Source organism: Vipera ursinii, assembly GCF_947247035.1.
Source record: "Vipera ursinii genome assembly, chromosome: 3".
In the NCBI taxonomy this organism is placed as follows: domain Eukaryota; kingdom Metazoa; phylum Chordata; class Lepidosauria; order Squamata; family Viperidae; genus Vipera; species Vipera ursinii.
The window spans coordinates 176,625,276-176,652,860 of NC_139516.1; the positions used below are offsets into that span (position 1 = coordinate 176,625,276).

General features: G+C 41.9%; 1 protein-coding gene across 1 annotated transcript; it reads right to left on the reverse strand.

Moving 5' to 3' along the window:
- Positions 1-1,104: 1,104 nt before the first annotated feature.
- Positions 1,105-27,287, reverse strand: TTPA (alpha tocopherol transfer protein; the record flags this gene model as incomplete). Its single annotated transcript, XM_083358179.1, has 5 exons — positions 1,105-4,043; positions 4,916-5,026; positions 11,720-11,913; positions 15,465-15,618; positions 27,087-27,287. 5 exons carry the CDS (start codon positions 27,285-27,287, stop codon positions 3,870-3,872), a joined length of 834 nt encoding a protein of 277 aa, XP_083214305.1. The 3' UTR covers positions 1,105-3,869.
- Between the last annotated feature and the right edge of the window lie 298 nt (positions 27,288-27,585).

Sequence of the window (27,585 nt, forward strand, 5' to 3'; positions counted from 1 at the left end):
TATCTAGTTTAGATGTGGATTTCACACACAATATATGTGGCAAACTAACATTTTTGAAAGGTTGGAGTTAAACACTGCCACACTGACAACCTCTAGGTGCATGAACGTGTGTTTTAAGTGTAGGATGATACATAATACGATATTAAAGTTTCAGCATTACTAGAAGCCTCTTTCAGTTGTTGCTGTATGCTAGGATGATGGGGATCTCACACACACACACACACACACACACACACACACACATGAATGTACTGCACACATAGGAACTTGTATGCTGAACAAATGACAATAGCCATTTAGGGCAAATGTGAAGTGAGAAGTACATATGGAAGAGTTCAAAGTTCTTTGCTCATCTAGTTAGAAGATATTCAATACTGTATGAATATAATCCAAAACTTACTGAATAAAAGACATTTATTAAAAGGATTTATAAAAGGCTTTATATTATTAACACTTTATTATATATTAATAGTTTTTAACCATTCACTTAAAAATACCCAGAGTAACTTTTAAAATGCAAAATGCATAGTAGAATTACAAAAGACAAATATAAAATACAGTGTAACACCAGCATTTAAAGTTTATCATTATTGAATTAACTGATTTCTTTATATTTCAGTATTATGTATGCTAAATCCCATTGTTCTTATGGGCTTTGCTCAAGAAAAGTGCTTACAACTTTAAAATATTTGCCTTCAGTTTTTTTAGCTAACTTAACAAATTTGCAAAATAGTCTTTGTCTGCCAAATCCCTTTCCCACAGAAATATAAACGTTAACATTACTAAAAAATATATAATCAGAATAGGAAAGCATGATACTTAGAAAGATACCAAGAAAACTCAGCAGCATGAATTTTCTTAGTTGCTACTGATATCTTTTTTCTGTTAAGAAATTACTTTGCATGCTTATCTGAGAGAAAATATTATAACACTGTAAAGCACTGTTTTTCAACCTTGGCAACTTTAAGAGTGTGGACTTCAATTCCCAGAACTTCCCAGCCAGCATGGAAGTTGAAATCTACACATCTTGAAGTGGCCAGGGTTGACAAACTTTGTGGTACATGACTTTGCCTTTACTTTCAATGTTTTCCATACTTGTGGCTCCCACTAGGATTTTGGATCATGCAAGTGAAATGGGCAAGATTTTGTTCAAGCATCCTTCTGTAGGCTATTGATGCTGTTGATGCTGTACCATACATGGAATTCTAACTTGGGAACACTAGAAAGATTCACTTGAAAAGCTCTCCAGTTATTCAATTATGACATCTTTCTGCATTCATGGATTCTTCTTCTACTTCTTAGCTGGTAGCCACAAATGCTGGCTGCCATTTTGGCAGGCTTGCTGGCATTCCAGGGCAGTATTTCAACAATCAATACTGCCTCGATTCCTTAAGCCCCTTTCCTGCTTCTGCAGTAATTATGCTTACTACAAGGTTAGAAAGAGTACATAATCCTGGCCTTCTTGCAGCCATTGTCCTTCTGCAAATCAGTTCTGTTTCTCTTTGGACTTTGTACAAGTACTTTGTACTTTGTACTTTTTCTGAAAAGCAGGTGCAGACACTGGAGCCCATTGAAAACCAGTGCTTTTTGTGGGCCTGCTTTTTTTCAAGAAGACTTTGTGCCTTTGAAATTAGACTCACAGAGAAAAACAATTTGAGCAAATTTACTCTTGCAAAAACAAGGCACAGATGGAAAGCAATCTGTCTGTGCAAAACGAAGGGGGAGGGGAGATGGGACCCATTATGTAAGGTAAAGAGAAAAGGTGAGAAAACGGCTTGAGTATTGTTACCATACATACAACTTACTCACAAAAGGCAGCCATTGCTAGATTTATTTATGAGTTTCTAACCATTCTTCAATAAAGCTTTCTTATCAGAACTTGTCTTTGTGAGTTCCAGCTGTACCTTTTGGGCGGGGTCTGAAACATAATCCTTTTCTTAATCCTTCCTGGTGACTGAAAAGATTTATTTGAGGTCAATAGACAGCAGGGAGGAATATAATTCAGTCTATTCCCTGAAAGAGAAACCTCCCTAAAAGAAAAGGTTTTGCAAACTGATCCTGATGCTTATTTCCCTTCCTCTTTCTCTCTCTTACTTCCTTCTGCGAAAGAAAAGAATGAAACCTGATCAAAAGTCCTAGAAAAAAAAGTATACATAATATTATTATTATGTATACTGTTATTTTGCTTGTATTTATGTTAAAGGGGAGTTAAAGCGCATTATGAACTTGGTTATTTATATAGTTGGTTAATGTTAGTTAGATTATGATTGTTATATTTATAACCCTGTACTCAGCTCTGGGAAGTGGGGGAGGGAGAGGGGAGGTTTAGGGTGGGTTGGTTTTGGGGATTTTTTGTAACTTTTATAAAACTTTTCAATTAAAAAAAAAGTCCTAGAAAACCGAAATGATAATTATTTTCAGATGAATGTAACAATGTAGCCTTAAACTGATTTCCCTTAAAAATGTTATCCAAAACAGATAAGGATGCTCAGATTTGTGTATGCCTTCACATTATTTCAAACTAGTATTTTATTAAATATCGCCTTTATAGTGTCTGAAAAAGTATTTTAAAAAATGAGGAATGTTTCTATTTCCAACCTCCATATTTAATTCAGATGCATATTGCTCCACATTGCTATAATAGTATGCCCTTTGTTAGAGTAGCATTGGTGGCTTTCTAATATGAATATTATTTTTATGATTTTTTTTCTTTTCTTGAAGTTCCCAAACTTATATTCCTGAGAATTATGTCAAGTACAGTTAAATTACATGAACAAAAACTAAAATTTAAAAAAAAATAGTAAAAAAGAGTAATTGCTATACCAACTGTTACATAGCTGCTTATTATCCCTTTGTTTGCATTATGAATTAACATCTAAGCTCGCCTGAGAGAAATTCCCTTTAAAAGCTATTGGTACATTTACACAATGTTTAAAAGCATATTGTATGTGTTTTAGACTACAGTTCCTAAGCACAAACCAAGTAAATCGTGCCTATGTGAACCAGACTATATTATACCTTAATAGCGTCTGTTTTGTTATAACATGTTAGTAAATTTGGTTGGTAAATTTGATTTATGTCAACCAAAGAAATTTGGGTAACACAGTCTATAGCACTTAATTCTAAGTAGACACTTATAGTGCCGAGAAAGAACCCATTGAACATAGAGGCTTGGTGTTGAGGAAACATACACATATTAATATTTTGAATATAGCGTCACTCAGAAGGAGTCCAAAATGAATAAAAGAAGTACAGAAGGCATAATAGAGAAAAGTCTGAGTCCCAGATATGAACATAGGAAACAGCAGATTAATACTTCACTAAAATGAATAAAATAAATACTTATTCCACAGAAGGCATAAAAATAGGGAAAAATCTGAGAAACATATATCAACATAGGAAACAGCTTATTAGTGTTTTACCATGCTTGTCAGCTTCTCCATGACATTTAGCTAGCTACTTTGAAAATATTTGTTCTGATCCAGTAGAAGCTATATTTACATTTTGGCAGGCTGAATTTCAGCAGGTGGTACAATTAGAAGTTGTGTAACATTTTTTAGGGAGCAAACAATTCCCCTTCACATAAAATGCACACGTATTGTAAGGCTTTCTCATTTTATCTTCTAGTAACCTTATTCTCAAATCACAACACCTGACATTGATCCAAAAATAATTCTGTATTATCTAAATCATCAGATGATTGAAAGCTTCAAAAAGCATCCGTAATTTTTTTCCTAATGGAGTTGATGTGTTTCTTTTGGGGATGGTGGTTCCTGCAACTTAAAGCATTAGCTTCATCAGTACCTCATTCTGGTTAGTAACCAAGTATTTCTGAGCCTTCCAGATATAGTTTACTCCATGTCAGTGGTCTATGCAGGAAGAGAAATACTTTGAAGATAGTCAGTAGATTCCATTAAAAAGTCAATCAATTCTTTAGAAAATTCTTCAAAAGGACCCGCTTCACCATTATATTCTTCAGGGAGAAGGCTGGCTGGAAAATGTTTCTGGAGCCCTTGTGCAAAGTTATTCCCATGCAGATGGATCTGCAATGAGATGATATCTGGATTCATATACAGTACTGTGCTAAGCTACTAGAAACAAATACATAAAAATCCAGTTTTCTTTTTTTTTTGCAAAGCAAAAAATTCAAATAATCACATGAAATTTAGAAATAAGGTACCATGAAAATGGATTCCTGCACTAATCCAGGAGATTGGATCTGAAAGCCTAAAAAGACCTTTTTCAAGATTACAATTCAATGAACATAAATCTATACAGAAAATGTATATAAAGTTATATGGAATTGAGATAAGTAGACAAGACAGGAAAGCAAACCTGTTTCAGCCTTCCATCTGAAAGTACTTCTCCCACCCTCCTCCCCCACAGCCAGCCAATACAGCTTTAGGTCATAATTAACACTATCAAAAAGAAATATAGAATTATAAATGTTAAATAACGGGTTCTTTGGCACAGGAATGAAGACGCGGAATGGAGTACAGGGTAACTCATCGCTTATTTTGTGCAATGACTGTACTGGGGAAATGGCTGCAACTGGGCGCAATATATAGTTTAGCCCCGAGGCGGCAGCCAATAGGTTTGAATCAACCATTGCCGCCTGGAGATAGCCAATTGCAACACAGGAGACTTGTAGTCTGGGTTGCTGGAGAGCCGTTAGCTGCTCCAGCAACCCACGTGGTATTCCCTCAAAAAGCCCAGTACATAACATCTCTCCCCTCTTAGATCAGACCATAATAACACCAATTAGTCTCAACAATTGTCAAGACTCAATAATTAAATAATAAAAGAGTTGTTGAATCAGAATGGAATGGATGTATTTATTTCAAAAGAAAATATGATGAGTGTTGAGATAGTAATGGATCAATTCCATAGCAAATAAAAATTTGTGCTCACTTACCCTTGCCTTGATTTTTTCAGGGAGGAGATGCTTAATTAGCTTAAAAACATGGTAAAAAATTACAGGCTCTCTAATCAAGTGGATTCCACGAACTTTTAGTGGGAAACCATCCTGCCAAGAAGGGAAAAATAAGAAAACAAAGTAGGGGTGAGTTTGCTTGGTTTTGTGCCTCCAAGTCAGTGTTGATTCCTGCAACTACCTGGAAAAGTTTTTTTTAGCAAGGTTTATTTGGAAGTGGTTTGGCACTGTCTGCTTAGGGCTGAGAGGATGTGACTGGCCCAAGATCACTCAGCTGGCTTTAAGCTTAAGGAAGAATCACTACACAATACTGACTCTAAATATGAGAGTGCCAATATTCTAACATTTATACTTATATAAGCAACATACATGAAAATATGGCACATGTCAATATATTCAACACAGAAAACAAATACTCTGAAAAGGTTTTAAATGTAGTTGTTTTATACAGACAACCATACCTGTGTTTTGAAGCACGTGTGGCACTGTATTTATAGAACAATTACTGAATACTCAACTGTAAGGTGATAGAATTGACTTCAGAATTGTATCTATTTAAGACGTATCTCCCACATTATTAAGATCTTGATTATGGACTACCAAAAGATATGGTTAAATTAATTCAAGCAATTGTCAGCTGAAGTGCACTGAGAACTATGGCGACAATGTGAAGTTATTGACTACAAGCACAAGAGAGTACACATCTTTGCCTTATAAGCAAGTCACAGTGTCAAACAATCCAAGATGACTAAGCTCTATCATAACCTATAATAATAATAGGACAAACCTGGAGAGAGTGAAGGCAGCAGTGTTTGTGTCCAAGCAAAACTGAGCACTGTTCTTCTTCACACCTAGCTGACTATATAGAAGATGGACAAAAACCAAGATTGGGACAGCCTGGCAGACATATTTTTTTTTTATTGAAAAGTTTTACAATACAGTTTTCCTTTAAAGAACCCCCCCTTCCCCCACCCTCCTCCCCCCCACCTCCCCCCTACCTCCCCCCCTCCCCCCCTCCCTCCTGGCCCCCCTACCTCCCCCCCCTCCCCCCCTCCCCCCCGACTTCCCAGAGCTAAATACAAGGTATATATATATATATAAAAGCAATCATAAACAACCATATACTAGCAATTACAAGTTCTAAAATCCATTACTCTCTAGCTTGTATAGGATAAAACAAGCCTTAGCAATATTAAATATATATAAGAAACTAAAATAGAAAAAAGAAAAAAACAAAGCGAAGGAAGACTTATTCGAATGCTACGTAAAACTTCTTAACCCTATACTTGTTCTGGATAAACTCAATCCATTTTCTCCATTCCATAATATAATGTTCTTGCGAATGATCTTTCAAATAGGCCGAAATCTTCGCCATCTCTGCCAGGTCGGAAACCTTTAAAATCCACTCTTGTATAGTCGGCAGTTCCTCTTTCTTCCAATATTGACCTATCAAAAGTCTTGCTGCTGTTTCAACATCAACTTGGAGTCCACAACTGTAGCGTCGACAATTATTCCCAACAAAAAAAATTGTGGGCAAAACTTTATCCTCCGTTTAAAATCCTTCTGCATATTCCACCAGACTTTTATCCAAAAAGCCTTAACCTTTTTACAAGTCCACCATATGTGAAAATATGTTGCATCTTCATCACCGCATCTCCAACATTTAGGCTGATAATTCGGATACATACTTGCAAGCTTTTTAGGATCTAAATGCCATCTATAAAACATTTTGTAAAAATTCTCTCTTAAATTTTGAGCTTGTGTAAATTTTACATTCCTCACCCAAATCTTTTCCCAGGTGTCCATTGTAATAACTTCCTGAATGTTTTGGGCCCATTTTATCATGCAATCCTTAACCAGCTCTGTTTCTGAATCGATCTCTATCAATGCAAGATATATCCGTTTAATATGTGCTGGTCCCTGATTTCTAATTTGCTTTATCAAATTTTCATCAGTCATTACAAATCCATTTTTCTGATCTTCTTTCCACCTGGCCCGTAACTGAATATATTGAAACCAAGTTTGAACAACCTTCTCTTCTCGCAAGAAATTATATGATTTCAGGCACCAAACATTCCTTTCCAAACTTAAAATTTCCTTGTAAGTAGTCTCATCGTGTTTGAAACCAGCATGTATATTTTCTATTGCGTGTTTTGGAATTGCCCACAATGGTATCTTGCTGCTTAACTTGTATCTGTACTTCTTCCAAACTCTCAGCAGTGCCTGTCTTAAAATATGCATCCTAAACACAGAATCTACCTTCTTATCATACAACAAATATGCATGCCAGCCAAACAACAAATCATGGCCCTCAAGATTTAATAACCTCGGTTGCGTCAAATTAATCCAATCGCTTATTCCTACTAATGCAGCAGCTTCATAATATAATTTAAGATTAGGCAATTTAAGGCCAGCTCTCTCACGAGTATCCTGCATAATCTTAAGTTTAACTCGTGGCTTTTTCCCTGTCCAGACAAATTTATTGATACCACGCTGCCATTCCTCCAAATTAGAATCTTTCTTAAGAATCGGTATCATTTGAAATAAGAATAAAAATTTGGGCAGGACATTCATTTTCACTGCTGCAATCCGTCCCAACAAAGACAATTGCAATTTTTCCCAACTCTCCAATTCTTTTTGAATTTTCCCCCATAGTTTTTCATAATTATTTTTATATAGCTTTGTATTAGAGGGCGACAAATTCACCCCCAAATATTTAACCCTTTTAACAATCTCGAATCCAGTTAATCCTTCTAAGAGAGCCTTCTGTGAAACTGTCATATTTCTAGCCAAAATTTTAGTTTTCTGTATGTTTACTTTAAATCCAGAAACCTTCCCATATTGTGTTATTATCTCCATCAGGTCCACAACAGAGTTCTCTGGCTGGGTCACTGTAACAACCAGATCATCTGCAAATGCTCTCAATCTATAGTCCTGATCTCCGACTTGTATCCCCTTAATTTTATCCGAATTCCGAATCTTAACCAATAATATCTCTAATGTTAACACAAATAACAAGGGCGATAGCGGACACCCTTGCCTTGTGCCCTTCTCAATATTACATGCTGTTGTCAGACTATTGTTAACTATAATTCGGGCAGTTTGTTTTTGATATAATGCCCTAATCGATTGTAGAAATTTTTCCCCAAAATCCATTTTGTCTAAAACTTTCAACAAAAATTGCCAATTCAATTGATCAAAAGCCTTTTCAGCATCTAAAAAGATTAGCGCTGCAGAGATCTGGTTGTGCCTTTCCAAAAACTCTAACACATCAACTATATGTCTCACGTTATTTTTCATTTGTCTACCACTAATAAACCCCGTTTGATCCCCATGAACCACCTGTTGTAGAACCCTCATCAGTCTATTAGCCAAAACCTTAGCAAATATCTTATAATCTGTATTTAAAAGCGATATCGGTCTATAATTTTTAACTAAAGTAGCATCCTGGTCTTCCTTCGCAATCAAAGAGATAAAAGCTGTTCTCCAAGACGGTGGCACCTTTCCCCCCTTCTGGATTGTCTGGAACAGTTCCTTTAACGGTTTTATCATCTCTAATTGTAAGTTTTTATAATAGGCCACAGTCAAGCCATCCGTGCCTGGTGCTTTATCCACCTTCAGTTCCTTAATAGCTGTAAAAATTTCTTCTTCTGTAATCAGCTGATTAATCCCCTCTTTTTGTACTTGCGTAAGAACCGGGATGCTAGCATTCTCCAAGTACATATCAATATCTTTTGCATTAATGTCCTCTTTAGTATATAATTTCGAATAAAAATCCACAAAAGCATCCTTAATAAGATTCTGTTGAAACACGACCCTTCCTTTATACTCAATCTTATCTATATTAGATGCCCTTTGTTTTTTCCTCAGTCTATAAGCTAACCATCTGCCTGGTTTATTGGCATTGCAAAAAGTATTATGCCTAGCAAACCGCAGATTGGTCGCCACTTGATCAGCCATTAATTTATCAAATTGTCCTCTTAACAATCTAATAGCCTCCTTGATCTTCACATCCTCCGGGTTCAAAATCAAAGCCTTTTCTTTTTCCTTTATTTCATTCTCCAGTTCTTTCCTTCTATTCTCCACTACACGTCTATGTCTATTATTCATGTGTATCAACACCCCTCTCATATAGGCCTTGCTAGCATCCCAAACCATATCCATAGAGGTACCCTTGTTCATATTAATCTCAAAAAAATCCTTCATCTGCTGTTTGCATTCTTCCACATTTCTCTGGCTTCTAAACAAATTCTCATTCACACGCCATGAGCGCCTATCTCTTTTTTCCTTATCAATCTCCAACCAAACTGGACTGTGGTCAGAGATAGTTCTTGCACAAATCTTCACCTTTTTAGTTCTCAAAAAAAAATCATTAGTCGACAAAATAAAATCAATCCTCGAGAAAGATTGGTGTCTATCAGAGTAAAAAGTATAATCCTTCTCCTGCAAGTGTCTCTCACGCCAGATATCTCGCAATTCCAGGTCATCCTTCATTTCAAAAAAAGATTTAGGCAGTCTAGCATGACTTGGAATGCGCTTAAAAGCTCCAGCCTTATCCAACTGTACATCCATAACTCCATTCCAGTCCCCCATAAAAATAAAAGATTTATAATCCAACTGGGTAAGCTTTGTGTGAAGTAAGCTAAAAAAGTCAGCTTGTTGTTGATTTGGTGCATATAGTCCAACTAAAAGCGTCTTTTTACCTTCTAACAACAGCTCAATCATAACATATCTTCCATGCTTATCTGCTTCAATTAAATCCGCTGTTAAGGCACTTTTAACATAAACAACCACTCCATTTTTCTTATTCTCTGCAGAAGCAACAAATTGCGTACCCAGTCTCGAGTTCATTAAATACTTTTGATCCAAAACTCTAATATGCGTTTCTTGCAGACATATAACATCTATCTTAAATTGTTTTAGATATTGAAAAACTTTCTTCCTCTTCTGCGGTGAATTTAGTCCATTAACATTCCAAGTTAAAAATTTAGTTGCCATGTATATCCTCAAAAAGCTCTTGGACCACAGCTTTGATAGGACTAATTTCTTTAGGCCGTGCTCCTCCCACAGCTTGGCTATGAATACGTTGTGAAGAATCTGAAGACTTTTGCTGATCTTGTTCTTTTATTTTCTTTGCTCGTCTTAAAGCAGCACGCGTCACTCTTTGCTCTCTAGGATCATCCAAAGAAGTTGTAGCTTGATCTCCTCCAGCACCATTTTCCTCTGTTTCCTCCTGTTGTTGTTCTTCTTCTCCAGATCCCTTTCCAGCTTCCAGAAGAGTTAATGGGGTTGCTTTTAAGACATTATTGTAGAAATCACGCGCTTGTTTCACAGTGATCAGCCTGTACCTTTTACCTTCATGCATCACCATCAGCCCTTCTGGAATCTCCTATCTGAATCTTATATCTCTTTGCTTAAGCTCATGCACAAGAAATGTATAGTCCTTCCTTCCCCTTAAAATCCTTGGAGGAATTTCTTTTAAAACCAAGACTTCTTGTTCAGCAATCACGACTTTAGCATCGTAGGCAGCTTGTATCACCTGATCTCTAATTTCTCTTTTTGCAAAGTAAACCACCACATCTCTAGGCAACTTTCTCTGTCTAGCAATCCATGAATTCACCCGAAACACTTTATCCATAGCTGCTCTTATTTCAGATGCTGGCTGGTTCAATACCCCTTCGAGAGCCTCAGAGATCAGCTGCTTTAAATCTTCTTTAATATTCTCTTTTAAATCTCTGATTCTGACAGCAAACTGCATCTGGTAAAATTGGGCAAGGCTTAACTCCCTATCCATTTTGTCTCTTGCATTTTCATTCTCCCGTGCTTTTACTTCTAATATAGCATTCCTTTGAACCAAATCATCCATTTTTTTCATCTAAATCTTCCACACATTCCGCCACTTTATGCACTGAAGACAAAATGTCTACCTTCATCACGCTGAACTTCTGTTCCATCCTTTCTTCCATTCTTTCCTCCAGTTTCTCCAATTTCTCCTCCATCTGTGCAAATTTATCAGCAATTGATTGATTAATTGATTCCAAAAGTACCTGGGCATGTTTATCCAGAGCATCTCGCAAATCCTTCGATGTCAGCACTTCAGGAGTGTGCAACGCCTGTAGTGATGATTGTTGCACCGGCGAGGATCCACCACTCCGAAGAGTTTTAGGGGGAGGTTTAGCCGCCATCTTTTAGTCCTCAATTATGACGCACTTTCACTTAAAGTTTAGAAAGTCCAACAAACTCGAGAGTATAGTAAAATAATCCTCTTCACCTTTCCCTCTTGTACCGCTCTGCCTGCTCCTTTAAATCATAGTCCTTTCTTCAGGCAGGGATGGTTCGCAGACGCCTGGCTCTGCTCCAAGAAGTTCGGAGCAGAGACGACGACCAGCTGGGAGCAACCCAGGCTTCGGGGGAGTTCAATCCTCCAGCCGCCCAAGCTCCAAGCTCAGGCGGCCTCGGAGAACTCTACCCCTACCTGGGGCCTCACCCCCTCCTCTTCTCCCGAGGAGGGGGCTTCAATTTCGCCCGAACAGCTGATCGGCGCTGTTTCGGGCGAAAAAACAAACAGCTGAGCCGCGGGCAGCCAGTAGAGGCTGTCTTCGGCGCCGCGCCGCCACCGGAAGTCTATATTCTTTATTCAGTTTGAAGAGGGTTACAGTCATTTTGAATTGTAGCAAAAACTATACTGAAAAGGTACAATTTATCTGCTTCAATTCAGCTACCTGATTTTAGTTCTTGGAAATTACCACAATATTATACAGTGGAATAAATAAGAATAATGCTTACTGTGAGTACATATGTTATTTTCCTGGTCACTGCTGGAGTGATCTCAAATGCATGAGCAAATTTCCATCCTTGGAGATCGAAGATTGACTTGGCTCCATTCCGTTGGGTGTCTGGTTCTCTTACAATAAGCTCAGATAGCATAACACTTACACGAAAGAGATCATCTACTGTAAATATCTTAGGGTCCCATTGTGCTAAATGCAATACATATATATAGACAGAGAGACATAGGTAGAGACATATTTAGTATTTAACAATAAACCAATTTTTCTGCACAAAGTGAATATTTTGTCTTAAATAAAATTCTGGACTGGGCAGCAAGAATAATGGGCAACATTAAAAAGTTTAATTATGTTTTCCAAAACTTGTGCATTGTGAACTACAGGTAGTCCTCGAGTTATGAATGTAGCCTGCCCATTCCATTCATAACTCAAATTTGTGGGAGTGAATCTCATACCTTGAAGGAGATCACTCCCTGCTTTTACCCACGTATTTGCTAATTGAATGTGTGGGTGAATGCGTGGTTTGCTAAATGTACCTGAGGTATCTCAGGGTGGGGAAGGTCATGGGGGGCCTAGGGATGGAACAGGCCCCTAAGGTCTCCCCGACTCACTAAGATACCTCATGCTTTCCCCTCCCTTCCTACTGCACTGGACTCACCTTGCAAAAAACTTCTCCTCTCTGCCATGGTTTCTTTCCCTTTGAGGGAAAGGAGAATTGGCTTGGAAATGCTTTTCACGCCAACAATGGAAGCTCCAGGGTGCCTTAAAATTGTGCAAGTTCAAACACCCATTTTTTGCAAAAGAGATCATGGCCCCCAGAAGCTTCCATTTTCTGGGGGGGGGAAGTATTTGCTTCGTTTGCATGCCTATGGGACACAGCATGGAGTCAGAGTTGGCCAGGCGCAGGAACCAATGCCATCCATAGCCAGGCTGCGCTGCTCGCTCTCATGCGCCAGCCTTAGTTTGAGAGCAGAAAGGAATCTTTCAACTGAGTGCTGGGGAGGGGGGAATCATAGACACTCAGGTGGCTGCCACTGCCAAGGGCTTGGGTGCCCCAGTTGAAAGAAAGTGGAGGCATGGCAGCAGAATTGCTCTCAAACAATAAGGGTGTGTTGCTCGTTTGCATGCACTGGCCTTATTGAGAACAATTCCGCTGCTGCACTTCCACTTTCTTCCATTCATACAGAGCCGAGAAACACAAGCCACTGCTGGTCAAACGGATAAAGTCTGAGTGAAAGAAAGTGAAGGCACAGCAGCAGCAGGATTGCTTTCAATAAGGCTGGTGCACAAGATGAGTCCCGCATAGTGGGAAGGAAGGGGAAACAGTTGTGGGGAGCGGGGGAGGGAATAGGGTGTGTTATTCAGTTAACACAGAAGCAGCACTAACTGCTGCTTCACTTCTATTTATACAGACCACCGCTAGTTGGCAGCCAATAGAATTAAAGCAGTAGTTCCGGCCTAAAATGCAAACTAACAATTCCAGAGACAAGCAGTCTGGAGTTTAAACAGCTTCGGCCGTTAACAATTACTAAACAGTTTACAAGTGATTTATATCAATACATAACAGGGTGAATGTTGCAGAGCCTCTGCAGTCATTCATAAGGGTGAACCACTGCCATGGTGCTGCAACATTATTAATTTTGGTATTTTCTCGTAAACACTAGGGGGCGCTGATCGCATAACTTCGAACGACCATTAAGTGAATGCTCGTAACTCGGGGATTACCTATATTCCAGGCACTAGGTAGCCTTAACAGCAATCATGATATAAATTATTTTTTTCAATTGATATAACTTTTCTAGTAATAAAAATGCACAAACAATATTATGAAAGCCAATATATAAACACCAATAAGAAACACCTATAGTATTTATACTGTGGAACTGTATTACAATTAAGCCAAATTAGGAGTCACAATTTAAATACAGCCTTATCTTATAGGCCACTTCACAAAGTCTATCATAATTATTCTTGCTAACAAAACAATTACAACAAATATAAATAAGAGAGTAATAAGCATTACTAGAAATACCCACATCATTGTTTGCAAAGACTAAGGATGAATGGATGAGACAAGGAAATGAAATACTGAATTATTCTCCATCAGTTCCAAATCTGTCAGTTCTTGATTGGAGACAGAGTGGATTTTCTTAAAAAGCGGTCTAACAGATCTTTGTTTTTCTTATTTTTCCATTGCTTGGATAACACAGGTTAAAAGCTACCGTTGGATAAAACAATCCCAGGAGGCTTTCTTCACCTGTGAAATTCTACTCCTGCAGTAAAAGGGCACAATGGTGCATCTAATCTTCTTTTGACAGCTATCAAACACAGAAATGCTCTCTGAACTGCTTATACTTTCTTGTATTTTCAAGAGAATTGAAAACTGCTTAACTCCAAATGAATTATATCTAAATTTCTTAGAACATGTAATATATCAATAAGAGAGAGTGAAGTCTGAACAGATGTGCAACTAAGCATCTCTTTGTTTTATACATTTTTTATACATTTTATACATTTTGCCTCCAAGTCTTCCAAATTGATTGTTGAAACAGATTCTCTCTTCACTCCCTAGTTTTTATCTGATTATTGCTTTTTGGCTATGTTTATCTCATTTTTTCTCATACCTTAATAATCAACAGCTCACAAATACCATATTTGTGGCCCTGAAAACCCTCTGTAATTATGTTATAAAATTATCTGACTGAATGTTGCCCAAATATTACTGCTGATCGCAGTGCAGCATTTGCCTTAAGATTTCCCCCTTTCCAACTTGTTTGAAAATAAAGATTAATTTGATATGCAAGCAAAGTTTTCATGAAAGGTTACTTTATACCCCATAATAATGAACTCAAAAGGCAAAGGCAACAGAAAACACAAGCTATTCTGAGTGAAATAAAAAGAAAAAAAGAGAAATTAAAGAAGTTTCCAGAGAAGATAATTATTTCTCAACCAAAAGAGCTTCTATAGGAAGAATTATCTATGTTAGAAAAAGGGAAATAAAAATAAATTATGCAAAACAAAAAAGACTTTTCAAGTAAACCAGGGCAATGATGAAAACAAAAAAAGATACTGAAATTACAAGAGGGTGATTCTATAATAACAGATAATGTGACTATGCAAAAAATATTTCAATATAATTCCAATTAATAAAATAGAAAAGAAATTACCCTGGAGAAAATAGATGAATATTTAAACTTTAAAAAGCTTTACTGATGATTACAGAGAAACAATTATAAACAGATCCATAACAATAAGATAAGTTTGTGAAGTTATATTAAAAAAAAGTCTAAAACAGGAAAGGAAGGAGGTCAATTGTTCCCTAAGAAAAAGGCAGCAAAGGTGAGAGGAGAAAAAATCCTCAAGTTTACACACAGACACAGACACACAGACACACACAAACACAAGACAGCAAATTATCAAAGATGGCCCAGTGCTGCTGCTGCTCATCCTTCACTTCTCCATCTAGTCAAATTTAGCTTCTTTTTGCAGGCATTTTTCTGTCCTTGTTAACTAGCCATTAGAAACCTGAACTACCCTCTCTTCCCCTCAATCCCAAAATCGGCAATCTCACAGAGCAAAGGAAAACAATGGAAGGTGCAATGGAGGGGGCAGTGGCTGCTGGTCTTGATCCTAAGGTCCTAGGGCAATTTAGCCACTATCTCTGTATGTGCATCCTCCCCCTTCACTATCCTTCACTTTGGTTTTAGAAACTAGATAGGATTATCAACATAAGCGTTACTTGCCAATTCTATAAATGATCACTCTAGAACCACTTGGATCCCTCTCTTTCGAAATTCCAAGGTAGCCTGTTTGCAACAGGCTAAGAACAGAGGGTGGGTGTAGATTTGCAGTCATTTCTGGGCATTCCCTTCTCCATTTGTGATAGTTTTTCAAGACCTAAGAACAGAAATAACATAATAGCATAATTTCATACATATATAAGTTCATGTATAATAATAGCACAACATAGCCTACTAAAAGTCTGGATGTTACAAGCTTAGATCTATAAACTTTCCTATAAGTTTATGCCTTTGAATTCAATAGGGAATTCAATAGAAAACAGAACTCTCAGAAAACCTATGTACAACTGCAATGATGGTGAATTTTTAATCCATACATGTTTACTCAAATGACAGATTATCCTAAATTTAAGATAGTCTCCCTCAAGGAAAAACAAAAGAATTATAAACAAAAGAAAGCAAAGTGAGAAAGGCTTAGCTTCCCTAGGTTGTCAACCTAATTGACTTTCTTGTTTTTCTTTGAAGATGTTTTGCTTCTAATCCAAGTCCTATCATAAATTTATTTTATGTTTCAAAATTGATCTCCATTTGCATATTCTAATCATTATATATATATATATATATATATATATATATATATATATATATATATATATATATATATATATATATATATATATATATATATAATGTTTAATAAAATAAAAAATAAAATTTTATATATATATATATATATATATATATATATATATATATATATATATATATATATATATATATATATATATATATATATACACACACACACACACACATAAATATGAGTTGTCACTGCTGTGACTACTGCCTGTGGATGGCCTTGGGTTAGGCTGAAACCCCTGTGTGTGTTATTTCCTGTTTCAGCCTAACCCAAGGCCATCCACAGGCAGTAGTCACGGGCATATACATACACACACACACAAATATACACATACACACACCTGACACATGCATTTTTCCAACAGAAAAAAGGAAAACAAAACAAGAAAAAGGAACACGTAGTTGCACTGGGAAGAGAAAGGCAAAGCTGAATGGAAATGAGAAAAGGCGAAAAGGAAAACTGGATAGGGAAAAGTAGGAATAAGCCACTGATTTATCGTGATGATGATATTCTATAAAGTTGGTGTCAACTCTTAGTGACCACTCAGATTGCTTTTCTTCATGATGATCTGTCCTTTATCTGATCTTTCAGGTTTTCTAATAGTGTGCCCATTGTCATTGTGAGACCATCCACCTTGCTGCTTATCACACTCACCTTCTTTCCTTCCACCTTCCCCAGCACTACAGACTACCCCAGAGAACTGGTTTAATACAGTGGTGGTGGTGAATTATTTGATCCCCTGCTCATTTTGTATGTTTGCCCACTGACAAAGAAATGATCAGTCTATAATTATAATGGTAGTGTTAAGTGTTCGGTTCTTGAAGGCATTAAGCGAGGCGAAGTGTTCAAACAGGAACAAGTTTATTCTGAGTCAGAACATAATAGATACAAGCTAATAGCTGCTGTGCAGCTATTTATACGGTTGGCCTCTAGGCAGCGACCAATAGATTTAAAGTAGCAGTTTCCCGCCCCAAACCTACATCATCATTATTATTATTATTATTATTATTATTATTATTATTATTATTATTATTGTTATTATTATTTATTGGATTTATATACCGCCCTTCTCCCGAAGGACTCGGGTGTCGGGCCTGGCACGCCCGACATTCGGACAGGCCGCGGGGTGACTCGCCAGACCGCCGACTCCCGCGGAGCACCCCGCCAGGCCCCGAAGCCCACCGCCGACGCCCACGGAGCAACCCACCAGGCCCCGAAGCCTCCCGCCGGCGCCCGTGGTCTCCCGGAGGGCCGGCACAGCATACGGCCCCCCCCAGCGCTCCAGCAACCGCCCGCCAGCTACAAAGTGACCTACCGGCCTCCAGGGACGTTCGCCGGCTTCCTCGCCTCTCTGCTGAGCTGCCGGGCTCCGGAAACGGCCGGCCGTGACCACGCCATCCCGACGGATCGGGGAAAGGAGCAGTTGGAAGAACGGCGCAGCAGCGGCCCGCCTGTCATCTGGGGAGGCCGCGGACCAGCCAGCCGGGCCCCGGAAGCTGCCGACAAGCCGGGAAGGAGTGCGGCCGCTGAGCGCGGCCACGGAGCTCTCTCCTGGCCTCCAGGGACCGGAAAGAGGGACGGGGACGTCGACACGGCCCAGCAGCCTCTGAGACTAACCAGGAGGCCGGGAAGGGGCCGTATGATGGAGCGGCCGGTGGCTGACCAGCGCCCGAGCAGCAGAACAGGAACGGGTGCCTGGGTGGTCCAGGGGGTGGCGGAGACTACCGGTGGGCCGGGGAGGGGTTCAGGGCACAACTTGCAGCGGTCTGGGGAGGTGAGGGGAAAGAAGAGCCTAGGCGGAGCTCTGGGGGAAAGGAGGGAGGTTTGGGCTGGGGGGTAACTTACCGGCTGCAATGGTGGTGGGACGGGAGCCAAAAGGAGGGAACCTTGGGAGGCGGTGATTAAGTAGGGTGGGGGCGTGGTGGTGCAATTAAGGGTGTGGTGGTGGGTGTCGGCTTTGCCGGTTACTTAACAGCGTTGACTGTGCTGTGAAGTCAACGCTGACTTCGTTTGTCTTCGAGCAACTGTTTATGCGGCTAATAAACGTGGCTTAGGAGAACCAGCTCCCGTTCCGGTTTCATTCTTTTGGTGACTCGTCGGACAGGGCCTGAAATCGGGGTGGTGTACAGGGCAGTTAAAACACAATATACAATATACACTATACAAAGTTAAAAATAAATTAACTTAAATTAGCCCTAATAAATAAAACACATTCTAAAAGTTTAAAATTAAAAAATTTAAAATCCCAATCCCTCAGTCCAGGCCAGCAAGCTCAAATAACCAAGTTTTCAGGTCGCGGCGAAAGGAGCGAAGGTCGGGAGCCATCCGGAGTTCAACAGGGAGTTGGTTCCAGAGGGCAGAAAATGCTCTCCCCCTGGGGGCTGCCAGTTGGCATTCCCTGACCGACGGCATCCTAAGGAGGCCCTCTCTGTGGGAGCGCACAGGATGATGGGAAGTTGACACTGGCAGAAGGTGCTCCTGTAAATAGTCCGGACCCATGCATACTGGAGACAGCAAGTCTAGCTCAGCCAGCCACCATTACATAACATACAAAAGTAGGTCAGCCATTAAGCAAGCAGTTAGACATAAAGCAAGTGATTTAAGCATATAAGGCCAATACATTACAGGTAGGTTTTTTTAAATTTTTATTTATTTATTTATTTTATTGGATTTATATACCGCCCTTTCCCGAAGGACTCAGGGCGGTTTACAGGGTATTTAAAATAAAAATCAATACAAAAGTTAAAAACAATTAAAAAGATTAAATCAAATCCCTAAAAAATAAAAACCCCAATTAAAATTCTCAGGCTAGGCCAGAAAGCTCAAAGAGCCAGGTCTTCAGGTCCCGGCGAAATGAACGAGGGTCGGGGGCAGTCCTAAGCTCCGCGGGCAGCTGGTTCCAGAGGGCAGGCGCACCCACAGAGAAAGCCCTCCCCCTGGGTGTTATCCACCGGTAATCTTTTACTGGTGGCACCCTAAGAAGGCCGTCCCTGTGGGAGTGCACTGGACGAAGGGAACTTGATGCTGGCAGCAGGTGTTCCTTCAGATATCATGGACCCAGGCCATTTAGGGCTTTATAGGTCATCACCAGCACCTTGAATCTCACCCGGGGGGCAACAGGAAGCCAATGCAGCTCGCGGAGTAGAGGTGTTACATGGGAGTATCGGGAAACCCACATCACAACTCGTGCGGCCGCATTCTGCACCAGCTGAAGCCTTCGAGTGGTCCTCAAGAGCAGCCCCATGTAGAGAGCGTTGCAGTAGTCTAAACGGGAGGTCACGAGCGCATGAGTGACTGTGTGTAGGGCATCTCGGTCCAGGTAGGGTTGCAACTGGTGCACCAGGCGAACCTGGGCAAAAGCCCCCCTGGTCACGACTCCTATATGATCTTCAAAATTGAGCCGTGAATCCAGGAGGACACCTAAGTTGCGAGCCCTATCAACGGGGGGTAACACCTCATCCCACATCGTTAAAGTTGGAATAGTCTGGTTAACCCGAGATGCCGATATGCACAGCCACTCAGTCTTGGCAGGATTGAGACGAAGCCTGTTTCTCCCCATCCAGACCTGGACCGCCTCCAGGCAGTGGGACATCATGGCAAGGGCATCGCTGGGTTGGTTCGGGGTGGAGAAAAAGAGTTGGGTATCATCAGCATACTGATGATACCCCACCCCGAAACCACGAATGATCTCACCCAGCAGCTGATGTTGAACAGGAGGGGCGAGAGAACCGACCCCTGAGGGACTCCACAAACGAGAGGCCTCGGGGTGGATCTCTGCCCTCCCATCAACACCGACTGCGAGCGGCCCAGGAGATAGGAGGAGAACCACTGTAAAACGGTGCCTCCCACTCCCAACCCCCTGAGACGCCACAGTAGGATACCATGGTCGATGGTATCAAAAGCCGCTGAGAGATCTAATAGGACTAGGACAGAGGAACAACCCCTGTCCTGAGACCGCCAGAGATCATTCACCAGCATAACCAATGCCGTCTCCGTGCTGTGTCCGGGCCTGAAACCCGATTGGTACGGGTCCAGATAATCAGTTTCTTCCAGGAACAGAGGAAGCTGATGCGTCACCACACTTTCAACAACCTTCGTCAAAAAGCAAAGGTTGGAGACTGGACGATAGTTATTTAAAACAGCCGGGTCCAGGACATGCTTTTTGAGGAGGGGTCTCACCACCGCCTCCTTCAAGGCAGCAGGGAAGACACCCTCCTTCAAAGAAGCAGTTATTACTGCCTGGAACCAGCCTCGTGTCTCCTCCCGAGCCACATAAACCAGCCAGGAGGGGCACGGGTCCAACAAACAGGTGGTGGAGCTCAGTCTCCCCATGATCCTGTCCACATAATCAGGGGAAACAGGATCAAACTCAGTCCAGATAACATGTTCAAGACCGTCCGATTCCTCCACGTCAGACTCTGTCCAGTCAGAGTCTAAGCCGGCCCAGATCTGAGCGATTTTGTCCGTCAGATGATGACTAAACTCCTCGGCCCGTCCCTGTAAGGGATCCTCCCTCACCTCCTGGTTAAGAAGGGAGCAAGGCACCCTAAACAGGGTGGCCAGGCGATTATCTGTGGACGCGATGAGGGCAGCAAAGTAATTAGCCTTCACCGTCCTCATCGCCCCAAGATAAGACAATATAAAGGCTCTTAGCTGTAATCGGTCAGATTCGGATCGGCTGGACCTCCAACCGCTCTCTAGACCCCGTCTCCGATGCTTCATCTCCCGGAGCTCCGCAGAAAACCATGGAGCCCAGCAGGATCTTTGCCGTGTCAGGGGTTGCAAGGGTACAACACAGTCGAGTGCCTCAGCGGCAGCCCTTTCCCAAGCATCCACCAAGGCATCGACTGGGCTGTGAGTGAGGGCGATGGGTATAGAACCAAGTGCCATCTAGAACCGTTCTGGGTCCATAAAGCGCCTGGGGCGGAACCACCTAGTCGGTTTCGCAGCCCAGCGGCAGGGGGTGGCATAACGGAAGACCAGCCGTAGGAGATGATGATCACACCATGACAGGGGAACAATAGTTGGTGAACCCCCTCCCAGATCATCCAACCACTGTCCAGACAGGAACACCAGGTCAAGAGTGTGACCCTCCACATGAGTCGGGCCCTGAATTACTTGGGTCAGGCCCATGGCCATCATGGAAGCCGTGAACACCCGAGCTAACTCAGATGACCCTCCCAGTGAAGGCAGGTTGAAGTTACCCAGAACTATAAGCCTGGGGAACTCCACTGCCAACCCTGAGAGGGTGTCGAGCAGCTCGAGCAGGGCTGTTGCCACACAGCTGGGCGCCAGGTATGTGAGCAACAAGCCCAACTGAGCCCAAGGGCCACATCTCAGGAGGAGGGACTCACTCCCAGCCATCTGGACAATGGTGGTTTCCTGCGGACATAAAGTCTCCTGGACAACCACCGCCACCCCTCCACCCCTACCCTGAGCCCGTGGCTGGTGTAGAACACGGAAACCTGGAGGGCATAACTCAGTCAGAGGAACCCCTCCTTCCGAGCCCAACCAAGTTTCCGTGATGCATGCCAGATCCGCGCCTTCCTCCTTGATCAGGTCATGAACAAGGGGAGCCTTATTAACAGCGTATCTGGCATTAAAAAAGACCAGCCTAAGCTCAGGGACTGGATCACCCTCATTCCCGGGCAAAAGGATGCCAACCGGAGGGTCAGAGCGCGCCACCACTCGAAGATAGTGGGGGCGCGATCCCAGATGTTGATGCGGCCCTCCGTGCAACCACCTGCTACCATTCCCTATCATCGTGGGGATCTGAAGCCCCACCCCAACACATCCAGAACCATCAACCTCCATCCCCAACCCCATCCCGCCGGGATCCCTAACCGGTCCAGACTGAGTGCCGGTTAATAATTCCCTCCCTACCCTGCTATTTTCCCCCCCCTCCCTAACCCTTTAAAATAACCAGCTAAAAATGTATCTGGGGCCTCTTACTATGTCTCCACCCGAGGCCCCTGTCTAAGCCCAGCCACCTCTCGGGGTCCCAGCAATTGGGCCCGTCATTAAGGCAAGTGCAAGAAAAGGCAGCAGGCCATACCCAGGAGGGAGGAACCACCCTGAGACCATACAAATCGGCTCCAGAATAACACAAGCGTGCCATATAATCATAAGAAACGTCCACATAGGGCAGATATTAACACTGGGTAGTCCGATGATGTAAAATATTATCCAGATGACAGTGGTATTGAGTCCGGTAAGTATACCTCAGTCCACACGTCCAACTCAGCTCTCACCCGAGATGGTAATCAGAAACCCCAACCGTCCTCTCACTACAGCTGAGGAGTCCAACCTGGTGTGGACAGAGTAAGGAATCCTGGGAAAGCCTACCCCAACTGGCCTCTCACACCAGTGGGGTGGTCTTTGACCAATCGAAGACTGCCCTCCCACCACGGTCCAGTCCCAGGTCCCATCCGGACTATCAATAGGGGGGATCTTAACTCCAACCGGGTGTAGAAACACAACCATGGTCGATGTTTGGGTCATAGTAGTACCTGGCAACCAACATAAAAAGGTGAGCCAGGCCGCGGCCGATCTTCGGGCCGCCAGCTGCCGGTCACTACCGCCATTCCAGGGGGGGCAAAGAAATCCCCACCCACAAGTGCCCAACAGCTGATCCAACCGATGGTTTGGGCTGCAGACAACCTTTCCAGCAACAAGTCCAGGCATCCACCAACAAATCCACGGCGGCAGGCAAATCCGCGGCCGATTTCCAGGCCGGAAAAGCCACCGCCGCCATCCAGGGGGAGAGGGAGGGCTCCGCGCCGCTGAAAACGGTGCCTGCCAGCTGATACAAACCCCAGCTCCCAACGAAAACTCCAGTTCAGCAAATTGTCGCCGCCGCCCCTCCGAAAAAACAGGGAGTGTCCACGTCAATAAAACAAGCGAAGGGAGTCTGCAGAAAGAGGAGGAAACCTGTAGCAGGTTCACCGTCCAACCAGCAAGTCCCGGGTAACAATGCCCAGCCGTGATTGGTCTCCAGGCCGGTAGGCTGGCGCCGCTATCCAAAGGGGAAGGGAGGGCTCAGCGCCACCAAAAAGCAGATGTCTCTGCGTCCCCCTTAAATTGCCCTACCATGTCCTGCCTCGGCTGGGCCTCCCGAACTGACCCATTTGAGGCCCGTTGCGGAGCGCACGGAGCTCAAGCTGCGGCCACCGCCATCTTGGGCAAAAAAACCAAAAAACAGTGAGAGACAGAATAACAAAAAAATCCAGAAAAATGCATTTCAAAAAAATTATAAATTGATTTGCATTTTAATGAGTGAAATAAGTATTTGATCCCCTATTAATCAGCAAGATTTCTGGCTCCCAGGTGTCTTTTATAGAGGTACTGAGCTGAGATTAGGAACACTCTCTGATTACCCTGATTCTAATGCTACAATCCTGGTTCATGGGAAGTTTCAGGCACTTTCTTGTCTATGCCTATACCTGTATAAATGCTTATTCATCATGAACCTATTTGGCTTTACCTCCTAGTAAACTCATTTTACATTTTGCTTACTTTTCGAACAAGACATTTCATAGACTCACTTAGCAAGTATATTTGCCAAGTGCCCAAAATGAATCACAGAACCTTGAAAGTGGGAGACAGACAATGGAAACTTGAATCTGGGTTGTAAGTACCTTTTGGGGGGGTCTGTAACAACTTTGATCACTAAGTAACTGGTTATTAAGTGAGGGCTACTGGTATTACACACACACAGGGCTTTTTTTGTCATAGAACGCCCAGAACAGAGTTCCGGCACCTTTTTTGGATGGAACCTTGTAGGGTAGGCAAGACGGGTTGTATGACATGTGTGAGTTCCGGCACCTTTTTATTTTACAAAAAAAACATTGCACACACATATTAAGATACATCAAATTTAATACAGATTAAATACATCAGATAATTCAGATTTAATACATCAGAACAAATTAATTTTATTCTCTGAAGCAATCATGGTAATGGTCTATTTAATGGATCCAACTGCTTACAAATATCAAAATAGGAGATAAGAGAAAGTTGTCCAAATATTGCCATTTGTTATTTCTTACATTAAGGAGTTACATATGATGGAATCAGGCAATTTTTAATAACACTGCCATCTAGTCTTCATTTTGGAAATAGATTTTTTTATCTTAGTGCCATGCATACTTTGGATTTCTGAGATAAAACAATACTTTGGAGCATGTATGGGCATACACTTGGCACTAAGTTAATAAATGTATATTATTCCCGATTCACATGGAAAGGTGTTGGCAATATAATCACGTAATCAGGCTTAAAGCATTTCACAGGCTTATTCTATCCAATTACAGTACCAACATGGAATATTGTATGACAGGTATGTGGGAAGATCAGAAAGAACATTTGAATGAAGCAGTACAAGGAGGTGAGAATTTTAATAAAAATAAGCTATTATCTATCGTTGCTAAAACTGACAACCAATATGCACAGCTGCATATCACTTTCATAGACTGCAATCCATTTTCTGTCTCTGCATTTTTACAAATAGGCCAGGGAAAACTATTGGGTGTAATAGTAACAACAAATTGCCTGCCCCAGACATAGTGGTAAAAATGCCAATGCACATAAATTTCTTAGTGAACAAAATGAGTTAGACTGGAATCAAATATGTGCTTTGCATGGACTGAAATGTCAGTATAAATAAATGTTGCTCTGTGTAGCTATATTAGTTGCAGTTTGATCTGAACTGAGTGCAAGTTATAGGAAGGTTTTGCAAAAGGTGAGTTGGAACATAAATTAATAAAGCTCCATACTATGTTAATGCATAGGTCCCCAACCTCCAGGCTGTGAACTGGCACCGGTCTGCAGACTGCCAGGAACCGGGCCACGCAAGGCAGTGCATAAAACCACGCCCCCTCCAGTCCACAGAAAAACTACCCTACATGGAACTGGGCCCTTGCATCCAAAAGGTTGGGGGCCGCTGTGTTAATAGATTGCAAGATTATGATTTATTAAATTTACATGCATGATCACATGATGACAATAAACTCAGATAACAAAGTTTAATAGTGTTTGGGCAAGGAGTAAATAAAAATATTTGGAACAGCCTCTCCTATCATATATCTGACAAGGAACCCTTCTCAAATAGAGCCAGAACTGTATACTAGAAACCTCTGTAATTTTAAAAAAATCATGATAATTCCTCCAATGTCATTGTACACTTCATACACATTTTTAAATTCCCAACATTCTGAGGAAGTTTCAGATTTCCAATACATTTTTGTTGAAGGTTTTTGAAGTTGATTGTCGGAAAGCTTTATTTTTCAAACAGCAGTAAGAATATGAAAGATGAAAGCAAAACTTTGGAAAGCATAAACAAAGGACAAATGACAGAATACTAAATAATAATCATGTAACTAAGTATTAACAATAAACAAATGTTAGGGAAACAGAATATTTGTCTTTCCTTATTCCCCTTTCTCTTGTGTTTGTTTTCTCACAACTGTTGTGAAAATAGGAATTTGTGTGTGTAGGTTTATTTCTGTTTCTTTGAAATGTGATAATCTACTGTAGATGGGTACAATGTCTGGTTTGTGCAGACTCAACATTGTACTTTGAGTTAAGATGACACAGGAAAACAAAAGGTTATAGAGGCAGAAATAAAAACAGCCAAACATGGAAAACAGTGGCATACTAGCACTGCATGAAAACATGAACCCTGTCAATAGTTGTATAATTGTAGTTTTCTTTCTCAGCATCTTTCAAAAATCTGAGAGATTAGTCTTGACTAATTGTTCCTCCAGAGTTTTAAATTCTTCTTCCAGTTTTTTATTGTCTTTTCTGTGCTCCTTATTGTTATGAGGTACAAAAGTGACAGAAGGTATTACTATAGCTGACTTTAACAGCACGAAAGACAAATTAAACCTTACTGGATGAGTGGTGCTTTAAAAAAAAAACCCAAAGATAGACACATACTTAAATTGGAATCGGGAAAAACAAACGTCATTACCACACAAGGTAAGAATCCTTTCCAGCTGATACCAAAAAACATCACAACCTTGTGTAGAGGAATTTAGCTCTGGTCATTGAGAAAGAAGTAGAAGTTAAATAGTTGCTAAGTACTGGGAAAGCAGAAAACATGAAAAAGAGACTCTGGGAAAGAATGTTCTTGCCTTGACCAATGCTACCTTTAAAAAGGAGGGGCAGTGAAGGTTTTGGAAAGGCTTTCAAAATTCTGTTAACAGTGTCCTACAAAATAAACAGCATTCCTGGAATCCCTGCAGTGAATATCTGGCCCTATCCTCAAAGGCCAAAGATTAATAATGGCAACTGTTGAACAATAGGTTTCTGGGCGTCCAAGATTTTGCAGTTCCAATATTCCGTCCAGAGGAAAGAGCAATTTGAAAAAGATGAAGGGTAACCATTATGAAGTAAAAACCAGGCAGCACTTAACTCATGGTGAGGTCAGGTTGTGTTTTGCCATTGTTGTCCCCTTGCAACAATGTCTTTTTCCCCCGAAGGGCTTCAACTCTCCTAATCTCCTCTCTAAGCCCGCACTTCCCTGGCAGTCTCCCATCGAAGTAATAATCAGCTCTGATCTGGTTTAGCTTCAACCAGGCACCCGCTGAGCTCTGTCATCGAACAATTCAACAATTAACAGAATGAGCACATTTCAATTCGTGGAAGTCTCAGGAAAGAGACAGAGCAACGCTCCAGTTTGCCTCTCCGTTTTCGGCACTGCGTCTCTCGAGAAGTCGGTGGAGGCACTCGGCCGAAGGTCGCTCAGGATAAACAGGGTCCTTATAAGCCTGTCTCCTTCCAGCTCTTTGGCACGGAAGGATCTATGCGAGGACGGCGAGAAGGAAGAGCCCCAGCCAGACAGGGAGTTTAGAAAAGTTACCTGGAGAAACCCGCGCGCCAGTCTTGAGTTAGGAGGGGAGGAAGCGAGGAGGGGAGGAAGCGGAGAGGGCTTGGCGGGGGCGCTCGCGTTCCCGTTGATCTGTTGGACACCGGGATCCCTTTACCTTCCAAGCCTGGTTGCCGTCGAAGTCTCGACACCGCAAAAAGCGGATCAGACAGGCGTCAGAAAGGTCAGGCTGGCGGACCTGTAGGTTCTCCTCCACAGCTTTGCGCCTCAGCGCTGCAACAGCCGCCCTCACGTAGGGCGAGTCCTCCGGCAACTCGTTGAGGTTAACCGGCGGGGAAGGAGGCTTGCCTTGGTCCATGTCTCTGCACGGGGTCTCGAGGAGAGGCAGGAAGAGGCTGCCTAAGCGCCCCTGCCCGCAAGCTACTGGGAGAAGAGATGAACGGCAAAGAGAGCTTCGCCCTGTAACAACTGGCACCGCCAGAAAATCGCCCTATTGCGAAAATAATATACTGTGCCCCTCCCTATGACAAATAATAATAGCAGCGTCAGGACGGTCCAGGCTCAGCTACCACACTACCAAATGCCCGGCCAAGAAAGACGGCGTGGCCGGAGCCTGGGGCGGGGAGAGAGGAGCACCCTGCGCACCCGAAAGTTGG